This window comes from Triturus cristatus, chromosome 11, assembly GCF_964204655.1.
Source record: "Triturus cristatus chromosome 11, aTriCri1.1, whole genome shotgun sequence".
Lineage (NCBI taxonomy): Eukaryota > Metazoa > Chordata > Amphibia > Caudata > Salamandridae > Triturus > Triturus cristatus.
The window spans coordinates 565,562,488-565,578,179 of NC_140594.1; the positions used below are offsets into that span (position 1 = coordinate 565,562,488).

The following is a 15,692-nucleotide window of genomic DNA, read 5'->3' on the forward strand; positions in this document are numbered from 1 at the left end:
CGAGGTGCTAGGCCTCCTCCCCCAGGATGGGCAGGGGAAGCTTCAAAGGCATGCCACCTTTGTGAGCTTCTCCAGGCCGTTAGTCAGCAACTGGCCCCCACCAGTTCTGACCCCCACTCTGGCGGGAAGATCGGCAGGAACATCCAAGTGAGGAAAGGGGGGGTGCCAGCCTCTGCCAACCCCACCCCTCAGGTGGGGGAGGCGAGGTGAAGCACAACTCCGGGCTCTCGCCATCTTGAGGATGGGGAGCCCAACCCAATCAGGACTAGGCACCTGCCCCCCTCCCACTGGAGAGTGGCAGGATAGGGGGTGTACCCACCCCAGGGAAGGGAACCATTGGTCCCTGACGTTTACCTACCTGTAACGCCCCTATATTTAGTATTTAGGGGCACCCTGAACCTTCCTTCCTCAGATCCAGATTCCGAAACAAGAACAACAAGAAGAAGAAAGAAGACCTGCCGTTCAGCCGCCAACGAGAGGATGACACCAACTGACTTGGCCCCAGACCCTCGAACCTGCTCCTGCTAAATCTCGGCGTCTCCAGCGGTCAGCAACCTCGAAAACCCCGGAGGACCTGACTGCCTTGCTCATCTAAAAACTGGGACTCCCACGAGCAGTGGTTCTGCTCAAACATCAACAACCCCTGGTGCCATCCAGGAACCGCAAATCCAGCACACTCTGCACCCGCTGAGCCCGGCCTGTGCCTGAGTGAACAAAGACAATGAGGACATCGCCCCTGCGACTGTGACCCAGAATCCAGCACCACCCAAGGACCCTCCTCGAAGCTCCTGACGACGCCTGCAGCCTCAACTCCAGGGACCCCCCCAACCGCGACCTGCAGAGGGTAAGATTTCCCGACACCAAAAGACACACCTGCACCCGGCGCCCTGCGGCCCCCTGTACCCAGCTCCTGGGTGCCCACCTAACCTACAGCTTCCCAACTTACCTCTCGAAGTGGTGGTCGCACCTGAAGAATCTCCGTCCCCTAAGTTGCAGCCTTTGTTCATCTTGCAGCTTCTCCATTGAAATACATTGAGCGCCCGACGGCTCAAAAGCACCCTGCACCCAGCCGCTCGAGTGCCCCTGGAAGTGCAGCATCTGTCCTATTCTACTTCCCCACTTGCCCTGAGTAAGTGACCAGGAGCCCAGCTCCCCTAGCCGCGTGGCCTGCCTGCAAGCAGCCACCAACCAAAGGCCCCCTGCCCGCCATAGGCTAACATTGGGCCTACTCTCTCTGCTCCCGGCTGCCCCTGTGCCGCTGAGGGTGTAACAACTGTACCTACCTGACCCTGGGAGACCCCATAGTCTATGCCCAGAACCTTAACTCTGCCAGTCGAGTACTTACCTGAAAGCCGATAACCTACATTTTCTCCATAGGGTAACATTGACTGGTTTTCACTTGGAAATTCTTCTAAGTGTCTAGTTTTGAAACTTTGCAATATTCACTAAAAATCATCCGATCTACGAAAACAAAATTACTCACCTGTTACCAGGAGAGATCCATGTGCTGGATCTTGGTGCCCAGCACTGTCCCTGAAAAGTTATTATAACTGTGATTTACCGATAACCAAACTTTCCTCCATAGGATAACATTGCCTGGTTTGTGGCAGAAATTCTTCAGTGTCGATTTTTGAAACATACAAATATTCCTTAAAAATCGCCTGTATAACAAAAACGATTTCTTTCAACTGTTTACAGATGCAGCAGGGCTGAATCCAGGAGCCAGCCTTGAGTAAGAAAAACCTATGCAAAGTAATTGATATTGCCTTTACTTAAAGATTCCCATTGAGTCAATGTTATAATTGTTTTTTTTTTTTTTTTTTTAAATTTTTATTGAACAATAATTCGGTTACAAGCACGGGCCTACAACCACCAGGGCCGGCCGCTAGGTACAGAATGAAATATACATTTATCATGGCTGCAGTCAAGTCCCGGGGCGCAGCCCCGTAGTGGCTCCGGATAGTTCTAAAGGAACAGGAGACTTAAGTCCAACAGACACAAAAACTAAAAGAAAAACAAAAGGCGAGGCATAAGGGCAAACAGTGCGGGTCAGGCTTCCTCCGGGGAACTCCAGTGCAGACCATTAAGCAGCCGGCAAAAGGAAGGAGTACCGGGAGGCTGGGGACGGGGGGGGGGGTCAAGGGAGATGAACGTCCGTATGTAGTTATTCCAAAAGGTGCCAGGAACCATCAAGGGTCAGGGGGACATGGCGATATCGGTGTCCACCAGGGGGGGCGTACAGATACCCCCGCGATACGCATTCCATTGCCCCCAGATTCTACCCCATGCCCCCGGCTTACCACGGGCCACATACACAGTCTTCTCCCTGAACATACACCAGTCCATATTCTCCTTCCATACTGACACGGTGGGCGGCCGTTGGGCGCCCCAAAGCTGCGCTATATCTCTCTTGGCAATCATGTTCCCCAGGGCCGCCCACCGAGTCTGAGTCGCGCTGTAATCATTGGGCTCCCACACATTCAGGACACAGCGACGCACCTCCGGCAGCAGCACAACCCCAGTGACCTGTCCCATAACCATATGGACCCGGCGCCAGTAGTCCGCCACCTCGCGGCACTCCCACAGGATATGGAGAAAGGTGGCGCTGAGCCCACAACCCCGCTTACAGAGCCCGTCGTCGGAAAATCCCATCGAGACCAAGCGAGGACCCGTCACATACACCCGGTGAAGAATCTTGAGCTGTACCAACCGGAGACGGGCTGGAATGGCGACCTCCTTGGGGGACGACAGTGCAGACTGCCAGTCCTCGTCGTCCAATTCCACCCCGTCCCCCGTCCAAGCCTCCCGGAGGCGCACAAAGAGGTCAGCCCGATGATTAATCAGTTTTTTATAAGTTAAAGAAATAGTACTGTCAGGGACATGTCCGTCAAGTATGCGGTCCTCGAGGGGCGAGGAAACCGGGATCTTGGTCCCCTCCCCAAAGACCGAGAGCAGGGCGTGTCGAACCTGGGCATAGCGGAAGAACTCCCTGTCCGTAAGCTCGTATTCGGCCTGGAGCACCGCGAAAGTCTTAACAGTGCCCTTATGCCACAGGTCTCCCACTTTGCTGATACCAATCGTATCCCACTGGTCAAACCCCTTCGTAGTCCAGAGGCTGCCCAGGCGGTCGGAGGCAAACAAAGGAGTAGCACATGTTAGTCGCTCACTCCAGCCCGTGGCCGCAGTGGCAGCCCTCCAGGTCCGCACCGCAATCTTAGTAGGACCCGTAAGGGTCCGGCCAGCCGAGCGGGAGTAAAGTGCCCTGTTATAGTTCCCGCCGGGAAGCAGGAACTTGTCCATCTCATACGCCGGATTCAAGCCAGGCGCATACGTGGCATGGTTAATGGCCGCTAGCTGCGAGGCCCAATAGTACCTGCGAATGTCAGGAAGCGCGATGCCCCCGTCGTACCAGGGGAGAGTAAGCTTAGCAAGAGCAATACGCGCCCGCCCGTCCCACACCAGTCTCCTCTGCAGGCTCTCCACCTCCCGAAAGTAGGCCACTGGGATAACGTCGAAGGAGTTCTGGAGTGCATAGAGGAACCTGGGAAGGGACATCATTTTGAACAGCGCGGCCCGACCCAGCGGGGACAGGGGCAGCCTGCACCACCGGGCCGTGTCCTCTCGCAATCGCCGGAGTGGACGCAGGAGATTCTGCTCATAGCGAGCCACCGGGTCCAGCGAAACGTATATCCCCAGGTACTTAAAGCCGCTCAGAGATATTTGGATCGGAAGCCGAGGCGGCAGGAGAGGAGGACCACCAGAGATAGGATAGACGCAGGATTTAGACCAATTGATCGTGAGACCCGAATTGTTCCCAAAGGAAGTCAAAACGTCAAAGAGGACGTTGAGCGACTGCCGCGGTGAGGTGAGATACAGGAGAATATCGTCCGCATACAGCGAGACCCGATCTTCGAAGCCCGGGGCCCACCGGATCCCTCTAAGCGAGGGCTCCCAGCGGAGCCAAGCAGCGAGTGGCTCCAGGGCGAGAGCAAAGAGCAAAGGGGACAACGGGCACCCCTGCCTCGTGCCCCTGCCGAGGGCAAAGGGCCGAGAGACCCGCCCATTCACCACCACCTGAGCCATGGGTCCCGTGTAAAGAAGCTTCACCCAGCCAATAAATCCTTCCCCAAAGCCGAAATTAGCCAAGACAGCCCAGAGGAATGGCCACTCGATGGTGTCAAAAGCCATCGTGGCATCCAAAGAAACCAGCACGGCCGGTTCGGAGAGGAGCTCCGCCCTGGCCAGGGCGCCGTGAAGACGCCGCAAGTTAAGAGCGGTGTTGCGATGCGGGATGAAGCCGCATTGGTCCGGATGAATAAGATCGCACACGACGCTCAACAAACGATTGGCAAGGACTTTCGCCAGGATTTTAGGCTCTGCATTTAGCAGTGAAATAGGCCGGTAAGAAGTACAGCGGTCTCGCGGCTTGCCCTCCTTGGGGATCACGACTATCGTGGCCAAACGCTGGTCAGCCGGAAGGGAACCCGCCGCAAGAGACTCACGGAACATGCGACTGAGGAAGGGCGCAAGCTTATCAGGGCGCAATTTATATAGCTCAATGGGCAGACCGTTGGGACCCATAGCCTTGCCCGAGCGAAGGGAGCGGATCGCGGTCGCTATTTCATCCGCCGACAAGGGGGCGTCCAGCCGCTCACGGTCCTCAACGGACAGGCCGGGCAAGGCAATATCCCTCAGTAGAAGGCGAGAGTCGTCCTCATCTCTGTCAGTCACTGGGGAGTACACAGCCCGGAGGTGGTCGGCGAAACATTCCACAATCTCATCCGGCTCAGTCACACACACACCATCCGCAGCACGCAACTCCGGGACCACACGATTCACTCTCTCCTTTTTGTCCAGCCACGCAATCAACTTTCCCGCCTTGTCCCCGGCGTCGTACAGTCGACCCTGCTGCTCCCTATACATAGTTTTGGCCGCGTCAGTGACCAGGGACCTATATTCAAACTGTTTCAGGCTAAGGGCATGGAGCCCGTCCGGAGTGACATTCGGCTCCAAGGCCGACTCCAGCCCCGAGATGTCAGTCTCCAGCCTCACCACTGCCTCACTCTTGACCTTCTTAGCCACCACTATCTGGGAGAGGGCGTGTCCGCGGATCACGGTTTTAAAGGCTTCCCACAGGGACATTGCAGACGACACCGACCCCTCGTTATCAAGGAAGTATTGGTCCATAGCCTTAACCAGGCTGTCGCGAGTCGTAGGGTCTCGCAGGTACCATGGGTTAATGGGAGCGATCCGCCCTGCAGACCGCGACCCGGTGTCAAAAAGAAGCCACAGCGGAGAATGGTCGGAGATACCCCGCGCCAGGTGCCTGACCTCTCTAATCCGACCAGTCTGCGCCGCGGGCATAAGGAAGTAGTCTAACCTAGAGAGACTCCCATGCGCCCCCGAGTGAAAGGTGAACTGACATTGGGTCGGATGCATTAATCTCCAGCTATCCACCAGGCCGAAGGTCTCCAACATCCCACCCAGCCATGCCTGGGCAGCGGGGAGGGTCCTTGGTGGGTGACGATCCAGTTCACCCGAAACCACAGAATTAAAGTCCCCGCCCATGAGCAGGAGGCCGTCCGGAAGGTCAAGCAGCATTCGACCCAAGTCAGTGAAGGTGGAGTTCTGGAGGCCCGGGGGGACGTAGACTGAAACCAGGGTAAGGGGCTGCCCCTCCCACCTCCCAATCAAACACACATAGCGCCCTCTGTCATCCGAGACTATCTTAGTGATCTCCACCGGAAGGGAGGTTCGCAGGAGAATGCCCACCCCCCTGGAACCAGTTGTGAAACCAGAATGGGCTACGAGGCGATATCCCCCCCTGTTCATTGCATGACAAACATTACCAACCAGATGCGTCTCCTGGAGAAACACCACATCAGGAGTCAAACGACGCAAATATTGCAGCACTACACCCCGCTTGATACGGTCCCCCAACCCATTGACGTTCCATGACATAAGCCTCAACCCGTCCCCCCCCATCCCCTCCAATAGATCAAGGGTCCCCCAGCCTGCAGCACAGTTCCCAGATGTGGACAAAAATCAATACCTCGCCCTGTAAACAAAAAACACACAACAAAACAACCCCTCCTCCCCCCCAACCCCACCCCAAGTCCAACTCCCCCCACCCTGCACCCCTGCGGGCCAAAAACCCCCCCCAACTTGCAGTGTGCCTGTCGCCCCACTAACCCCATTCTACGAAAAGACCCCGGAGGAGGAAAGGGACCCGTCCCCGCCCGCCCCCCTCACAGGTCCTGGTGAAACACAATATACAAAAGAAGTAAGACCCAACTGAACAGTGCAAAACGGCAAAATCAAGGACCAAAAGTCATTCTAAAGGGGACCCGTCACCTGCGGTGCCCGCAGAGGGTCCGGGACGGCCACCTCCGTCCGGCAGCGAGTCCAGCCAGTCACTTGCGGCCACAGGAGAGTCAAAAAAGGCTGTCCGATCCCCATGTTCCACTCGGAGTTTTGCAGGGTAGAGCATCGAATACTTTAGGCCCAGCTCGCGGAGACGACGCTTCACCCCTTGGAATCCCATCCGCTGTTTCTGGACCAGTTGCGTGAAGTCCGGGTAAAAATTGATGGTCGAGTTCTCGTGTCGAACCGGGCCGTGGGTCCGTGAGGCCTGCAGAATAGCGTCGCGGTCCCTGTAGTGGAATAGTTTGGCCACGATAGGCCTCGGGTGGGCCCCCGGCCGTGGCCGACCGCCCGGAACTCGATGGGCCCGCTCCACGGCAAAGAACTTACTTAGGCCAGCCGGGGACAACTGTTGCAGGATAAGTTCCTCGACCACGAGGTCAACCGGGCGGCCGTCGGAGGACTCCGGTACACCTATGACGCGGATGTTGTTGCGTCGGGCCCGTCCCTCGAAGTCCTCAAGCCGCCGGGCCATATGATCGTTGACCACCCTGATGTCTCCAAGCGCGGCCCGCAGATCCGACACCTCCGCACCGAGGGTGGAGGTCCGTGTATCGAGGGCCTGGACCCTCTCGTTTGTTTTGGAGAGGTCGGCCCGGATCAGGGTGACATCAATCGCGACGGTGTCGATCTTACGGGCCAGGGCCTCGTATTGCGTGGCGATGGTTTCCCTGATGCCAGCAATGGCGCCCATAATGTCCTGCAGGGAAAGTTCCGTAGAGACGTTCGTGCCTCCCCCTGCAGCGTCCGGGGGGAGGCCAGCAGCGCCAGGGGACCCTCTGCCCTGGGTGTAGCGGTCCATGTTGTTGCTCTGGACCGCTCCCCCGCGGAGGGAGGCCTTGGTCTTGCGCCCCTCGGGACCCCCTTTGCCCCCCATGTGAACACGGTCACTCAAGGGGACCTCCAACCAAGAGGTGTAAGGGCACCAGCAAGAAGACCTCAAAATGTCGGTATAGGGGGTCCGAGGCTATAGGCACTCTAGTGGCAGGTGGAGGAAAACCTCGTGCAGAGGCCCAGGAAGCACCTCTCCACCCCGAGCGCACCCGCCAGCTGGTCTCCTGAAGTCCAAAACCGAAACCGAAAGTGGTGGATCGGCAACTGGTACCGCGCTGAAGCCGCTGTTGTTCAATTGCAGCCCGGCCCCACGGGTCACCTTCACCCCGGTCACCTCCGTCGGGTGGGTCCCAAAAGTTCCGACGACGACAACTCAGGATTCCCAGGTCCGAGTTGATTTTTGAAAAGAGATATGTGCTCAGCTGGTCTTCATCTCCCAGATTCCATAAACCACATCAGGATATTCTCAGGATAAATTCCGAGGAGCAGAAAGGGTCCGGGGAGCCCTGTGCTCACGCGACCATCTTGGATGCGCGCTAGGCTCCTCCTCGTTATAATTGTTTTTAACTTGTTTTGCCTATTGCAACAACTGTAACTATTGCATTTAAAAGTCTATTGCTTATTGAAAGTATTCAACTAGAGCATTTCATTCTGAGAAAGTATGTTGATACCTACTTGTGGTTCTAAAATAAAACTATATTTTTATATACAAAACAATTGGCCTAGAGTTCAGTTCTTGAGTGTGTGAGACCATTTGCTGACTGAGTGTGTACATCATATGCTTTACACTGTCCTCTGATACTGCCTTACTGCTCGACCAAGCTATCGCTTTAGAGAGTAAGGTTATATCTAACTTTAACCTCTGCCAAACCTCTGGGGACTGTTGGACTCTGTACACACTGTACCTTACCTTTGTGCAGTATATACATAGCCACTTTCTTACAGCGATTCATCTTGCACTAAAAGTATTCCTTCCCTCTGTCCGGGGGAGAATAGTGCAGGTGTTCACGGACAACACCACCACCATGTTGTACTGCAACAAACAGGGCGGGTGGGGTTGTGGTCCCTGTGTCAGGAGGCTCCGCCTCTGGACATGGCTGGAACATCAGGGCATATCCCGGGTGGTTCAACACCTGGCAGGTTCCAGGGCGGGCGAACTTTCAGCAGGTGCATGATGGATCACGAATGGCGTCTTCACTCTGAGGTGGTGCAAAGTCTCTTTCGACAGAATGGAGAGCCTTGGTTAGATCTATTCGCCACCGAAGAGAACGCGCAATTCAGCGCGTTGGAATTTCCAAGGCGTCACTTGCTAGGCGACGCTTTTCGTCACGAGTGGAGTTGCGGACTGTTGTACGCCTTTTCGCCTATACCAATTCTGCCCAGAGTGCTGAAGAAGATCAGGCGCGACCGGGTCCAAGTAATTCAATGTGCGCTCCCTTTAAGCTGCTACATAACTGTCCTTTGACGCTTTTAACACTTAAGACTGCATTCCTGGTTGCCATCACATCTGCCAGAAGAGTGAGCTTGCTCCAGGCCCTTTCTTCTCAGCCTCCTTTCCTGTCTGTCCATTCGGAGGAGGTAGTTCTCAGGACTCGTCCATCCTTCCTGCCCAAGGTTGTCACGGCCTTTCACATCGGGCAGACAATCACTTTGCCCACCTTTTTTCCATATCCTTTGAAAGAGGAGGAGAGGATCCACCGTCTGGACCCAAAACGTGCGCTTTCCTTTTATCTGGATCGCACCAAACAGTTCCGGGTTGAGGACCAGCTCTTTGTTGGATACGTGGGCTCCAAGAAAGGTCAAGCTGTACACAAGGGGACTATCTCCAGATGGGTCATTTTGTGTATCAAAGCCTGCTATTCTCTGTCGAAGAAGTTACCTCCAGTGGGGCTGCGCGCCCATTCCACCAGGGCAACGGCAGCTACTACTGATTTGGGGCGAGGAGTGCCTCTCGATAACCTCTATCGGGCAGCTACGTGGGCTTTGTTGCACACATTTACGAAACACTACTGCTTTGACAGTCAAGTCCTGAGAGATGGCTTCTTTGGCCGTTCTGTTACCCAGGACTTTCTGGTGTAATCTTGGTTCGCAGACCCACCTCCTGGGTTCGTATTGCTGGGGTATCCATTCTAAGGTAAGGAATCTATAACTAACGTGTTTCTTTCAGATGAACAAGTTACTTACCTTCAGGAACGATATATCTGTAAGAGACATTAGTTAGTGATAGATTCCTTACCGCCCCACCCATCCTCCCCGTTCTGCGAACTGATTTCTACGGTTAAGGGCCCTAGGTTTGTGCACCATTGGTCAGTGTCTTGCATGGCTCTGTGTTTGGATCGTAATTCTAAGGTAAAGAATCTATAACTAACTAATGTTTCTTACAGATATATCGTTACTGAAGGTAAGTAACTTGGTCTTCATGCAGTTATGTGAGACATGGCACTCGGGGTGGGTGTCGCGTAGTATTTTCACTTTTCTCTGCACCATTTCATGCATCCTGCTGCAATGGCAGTCTGCATGAGTTTGGTGGTGGGTCCCTTAGGGTGACACAGTACATGCTGCAGCCCTTGGGAATTACCGTACAATTGTACAGTGGCCTTATTTTAGAGAAAGAGCACAGGCACTGGGGACCTGGTTAGCTCGAACCCAGTGCACGTCAGTCACAATTGCATCAAAGACCAGGCAAAAAGTTGGGGTGACCATGTCCAAAAGGGGCACTTTCCTACACTCATCCTCCCCACTCTGGATTTCAGAGTTAATGGTTGTTTCCCTTTTTAAGGGCCCTAGTTGACGCACCAGTGGTCGGTGTCCTAAATGGCTCTGCGCTTCTGGCGTGAAAAGTTGCGTAAAGAATCTGAAGTCAGCGCTCTGGGGTGGTGCCTTTATAGGCACCGGGCTCGTCACTTCCAGCACGGACGAAGCTGAATGACGTCACCTACCGGCTCGCAGAGCTACTGCTCATAAAACATTTCCAGATCAAGTCTGACACCTGGGGGTTTATTCTAAGGGAAGAAATCTGCGGCTAAATAAAGCCTCTGCCAGAGAAGCCATTACTGAAGGTAAGCACCTTTTTCTACTTAATATGTGGCTTAACTATCAGCACCCTCTGGTTGGTAATGGTGAGAAACTAATGGATTGTTTTAAGAAAAGATAAGAAACGTATAGTTGCACCAATATTCTCTGTACAGACTCCTCTCCGGTATCACTGTCCACCCATCATCCTTAGCTTTGTTAGTGGCATAGCAGCATTTCTATACAGATTTTCAAATTGGGAAGAATAGATGAGGTGGGATGTTGGAGAGTGGATCAGAGAGACCACAAGGGATTCACTGTGCAACCAACTTCACTGATATTTAACATACGGCACAATATATAGCCCTACCACTAGGTTGTCCAAACGTCTTAATAGGTGATGAAAGTGGTGCAGGTATTTCTGCCAAGAGTCCTGTAATTGCTGCATCTTTTGCTTATTGCCCGTTAGTCATATGTTATGTATGAATGACTTGTCATTCAAAGAATTAAACCTGTCCTTGTCATTTTTATGGTTTTGGCAGCCACTAGAGCAGCATCATGGCGTTGTTCCTGACAGAGATGCGGAATACCGGCTGTTTGACCGTGTGGTCAATGTGAGATATGGATTTTCTGTTCCTGTTGGACTTAGAGGGACTGTTATTGGGCTCAAGGGAGGTAAGCAAAGATATGCATGAATGGGTTGAGCTCGTTTATAGAGATCAATGGCCATATGAAGGAACCTAAACTGCTGTGACAGTAAGAAATGAAACCGGATGTTATTAATTATTAAGAAAAAATGCCAACAAATTAAATAATTGATAACCGAGGTAACAAATCTTTAGCAGGGGATTAATGGAATAATGCATGTATGCTTAAACATCAATTTCAAAATCATGTTAAGCTTTAAGTGAAAAGAAGTGAAAAAGGAAGTAGAAATAGTGATTTACGAAAAAAAGGTAAATTTAAAAGCTAAAGAGTACTGAACACATCAACAATTCAAGATTCTTTGAAGGGCAAAAATCAGTTACTCAATTCATTATTCTTTCAAAATGTATTCAATAATATTCAGCCAATATGTGTTTCACTATACCCTTTTGCTTCTTTGTGACTACACAATCAACATATCCAATTTTATTACACTTTAGGCCTCTTTCACCTCACAGTTACGTCCTTATAATATCACTTTCATGTAGCGTCTACCCTGAAAATAAAATCTGGTTCACTAAACATGTGATCTCCAACATTATGGAATAAACTTTAAAAGATTAACAAATCGAGTATATTTGATATTTGCCTCTTGAGGATCTATAATTGTTGTGTAGGATACATAACAAGTTGAGGAAGGCGAATTACCTAAACAAGCAGATGCCCCAGATCCCTGGGACGATTATATGATCGAGACACCGCCTCCGCATTTACCCTCTAATTCTCTTCCTGAAGACGTCAGAGGATTTCATAATTTGATGCAGTGAGCAGCTACTAGGTTTCAGCTCCCTATTACGGACAAACAAACCGGCTGTTTTTTACATGACTTCAAGGAGGATACTAGAAAGATAATTCGCTCTATTCCCATCATTGATTACATCTGGCAAGAGGGCGTGAAAATCATGACGCCAGCATCCATAATTGCAGTGCTACCTCGTATAGAGAAAAAATACAGTGCTCCAGAGAACAGTCCATCTTGCCTAATAGGTCATCCGAGGCCAGATTAGGTAATATCTCGGGCTGCACAGCGGCGTTCAAAAAGCCCTGCGACACCAATTACTACTTCTCCAGACAAAGAGGGACGTAGTATGCAGTATCGTCAATACCAACCTCAGTACCGACAGTCGTACAACCAATCGTCTTACCGTCAGTCATCGACGTCTGGTTTCTCTCGGCAGGATGGACTAAAGCGGACACAGCAACAGGGCCGTGATTCGGCCAGAAAACAATGAGCTTCTCAGGGTACCAGTCAGCCTTTCCCCCCCCCCCCCCCCCCCCCACCCGTGGGTGCGAAAATTTCTGCTTATGCACAGCGGTGGCACAAGATCACTTCGGACCTCTTGGTGCTGGACCTAGTCACCAAAGGTCATACACTAGAATTTCTCCAGATACCACCTACCACTCCGCCCAGGGGTCCCCCTCCCCCTCGTCTTCACTTATTGCGCAAAGAAGTCTTGATCATGCTCCTCAAGGAAGCGATAGAAGAAGTACCATCCACGCAGAGAGGAAAAGGTTTCTACTCTTGTTTCTTTCTAATCAAAAAGAAGTCCTGAGAATGGCGACCGATTCTAGATCTCCGCAATCTCAACAATTTTCTCAAAAAGCAAACATTCCGGATGGTAACACTTTCCAATATTCTGGGGTGCTTAAACGAAGGGTATTTCATGACTTATCTGGACATGGAAGACGCATACTTTCATATCCCTATCCATCCAAAACAGCGAAAATATCTGCGATTCACAGTGGCTGGCACCCGCTATCAATTCAAGGTGCTCCCGTTTGGCCTAAAATCTGCACCACGGATCTTCACCAAGTGCTTAGCACCAGTAGCAGTGACTTTACGATCTCGGGGGATCCAAGTTTTCCCATACCTCGACGATTGGCTGCTCAAAGTTCCGTCGAAGCAAGAATCCAATATTGAGACAACAATTTGGCTCCATCTGTTCAATTCACTAGGGCTCACTTTGAACAAGGGCAAATCAAATTTGGTTCCAACTCAGAACATTTTATTCCTCGGAGCGTCCTTTGACACCGTCCAGTGCAAGGCATTCTTGTTTCAAGATTGTCAGTTGCGCCTTCAAAAATTAGCGACAGCCATTTAAAAAAGGAAGTCAGTTTCTGTTCGAACATTCAAATCGCTCCTAGGAATGTGCTGCTCAGCGATCAACTTGATCCCTTTAGCGCGGCTCAAAATGAGACCTCTTCAAAAGGAATTGCAGAAACAATGGCAACAAGCAATGGGTTCTTTCGAGGATGTTATACAAATAACTGCACGTATGGTGAACGCACTCTGTTGGTTTTCACAAACAGCAAATCTTGCCCAAGGTCTCATCTTTCTGCAAAACATCCCGTATTTTGTATTGACAGACGCCTCCATGGAAGGATGGGGAGGTCATCTGCAGGATTTACAGATCCAGGGAAAGTGGTCTCAGATACAGAAACAGCAACACATCAACGGTTTGGAGCTTTTGGCCATATTTTTGTCACTTCAGGCTTTCCTTCCAAGGATAGCAGGTTCCTCAGTGCTGGTCCGTACCGACAATACGACCAGCATGTACTACATAAACAAACTGGGAGGAACAAGGTCTGTAATGCTTTCCCAGGAAGCGCAAGAATTGTGGGAATAGACGTTTCACGGAATATCCTTGAAGGCTGAGCATGTGAAGGGTCTACACAATTAACTAGCAGACTCGCTAAGCCGATCTCGATCAGGCTGCCACGAGTGGGAGTTAGAACAAATGCAGGTGAACAAGATTCTTCGGATATGGGGCAAACCAGCTCTGAATCTGTTTGCGTCAAGGGAGAACAAGAAATGCCGATATTACGCCAGCAGGTTCCCTCAACCAGGATCAAGGGGGAATGCCCTTTCAATGAGATGGTCCAGGATCTATGCCTACGCTTTTCCCCCGATTCCATTAATCCCCAGGGTGCTCAAAAAGTTGAAACTGGAAGGCTGCCGCCTAATTCTGATTGCACCCCGTTGGCCCAGACAGTATTGGTTCCAGTAGCTTCTTCTGTTGTCACAAGACAAACCCATTCGCCTGCATCCGACAACGACCATGTTATCACGGAACAGTGGTCAGGTAGTCCATTTGCAGCCGCAATCCCTGCACTTGCACGCATGGCTCCGGAATTGCTAGAGTTCAAGGATCTCAGTATTTCGCAGGACTGTCGAGATATACTTTCTAAAACCTGTGCTGAAAGCACTATCAAAACGTATCGTTTAAAATGGAAAAGATTTTGTTGTTGGTGTGAAACCAATAAAGTTCATCCAATTCAAGCTCCTCCTGAACAGATTTTACCTTATTTGCTCTCACTGGCCAAATCTGGACTCACTTTCTCTTCTGTCAAGGTACACCTGGCTATTTCCAGGTACAGAAAATCTCCGCAGCTTCCTTCTTTGTGTTTGTCGTCTTATCTACGGCCAACACATGCTACGAATGGAATGTTACCCTGTAATTCACGAAAGGACTTTTTCGCACTTTCCCTCCTTTGCGTTCGCCTACTCCGGAGTGGGAACTCAATGTGGTGTTAGCACAACTGATGAGACAACCATTTGAACCGATCCATAAAGCAGATCTCAAATATCTCACATGGAAAGTAGCCCTCTTGCTGGCTCTTACCTCTGCAAGGAGGGTTAGTGAGATCCAGGCTTTTACGATCCAAGAACCATTCTTGCGTTTTACACAGAACTGTGTAATCCTGCGAACAAATCCTAAGTTCATTCCAAAGGTACCCACGCAATTTCACTTGAACGAACCAGTAATGCTACAATTTTTATTCCAGAATCCATCCAGTCCAGCTGAAAGGACATTACATTCATTGGATGTAAAAAGGTGTTAGAGGTTTTATCTTAAAAAAACAAAGGATATTAGAAAGACGGATCAACTGTTGGTGGCCTACGGTCAAGGAAAACAGGGAACAGCGGTAACAAAAGCCACAATAGCCAGATGGGTCACATCTGCCATTCAATTCTGCCACGAAAAAGCCAACAAATTTCTCAAGGTGAGGGCTAAAGCACATTCCACTAGAACTGTTGCTGCATCTACAGCTTTGTTTGCTGGAGTTATATTGGACAAGATATGCCATGCTGCGACATGGAAGAATGTCCACACGTTCACAAGACACTACTGCCTCCAATCTGCACAAAAGGAGGATGCAGCGGTTGGACAAGCTGTGTTACGCCATCTCTTTCACTAAGGTCAGATTCTTAAAATTTTCTTTTACGCTTGTCTAATATTAAGCTTTCTTTACTGTTACATTGCTTACAGTGTTCATGCTCCTATGTTTCTCAATTTATACGTTTCTCATGCTGATCAAACTGTATGATTATTGCTTTTATGCTTTGTCATTGCAATGTCTCAAGATTGTGGGTGTATATTGGGAGTTTTAAATTGCATGCCTCCCACCATCTGCTAACAGTACAATTGAGGTACTGCTTGCTATTCTGATTCAGGCATGTGAATCTATGAAAGATACCCCAATACTGGATAAGAAAACAAGTTACTTACCTGTAACTACAGTTATCTAGTACCGGTATCTTTCATAGATTCACATGCACCCACCCTCCTCCCCATGGAGCCAGTTCTCGGTGATTTTGGGGATATTTACTTTCCACTTGTGCTGGAAAATCTGAGGAGAACTGCTTCTGTTGGAAGTGTTCTAGAGGTGCCGATAGCTGATTGGTTGGAGCTGACTTTTGGTCCTTTTCATATAAG

At 50.8% G+C, this 15,692-nt stretch overlaps 1 protein-coding gene across 1 annotated transcript in view; it reads left to right on the forward strand.

Moving 5' to 3' along the window:
• Window positions 1-15,692, forward strand: part of XRN1 (5'-3' exoribonuclease 1) — a 1,184,094-nt gene that overhangs the window by 589,134 nt on the left and 579,268 nt on the right. Inside the window, exon 29 of the mRNA XM_085633624.1 lies at window positions 10,812-10,944. Within this exon, the coding sequence (XP_085489750.1) occupies window positions 10,812-10,944 (133 nt within the window). The remainder of the gene's footprint in view (window positions 1-10,811; window positions 10,945-15,692) is intronic.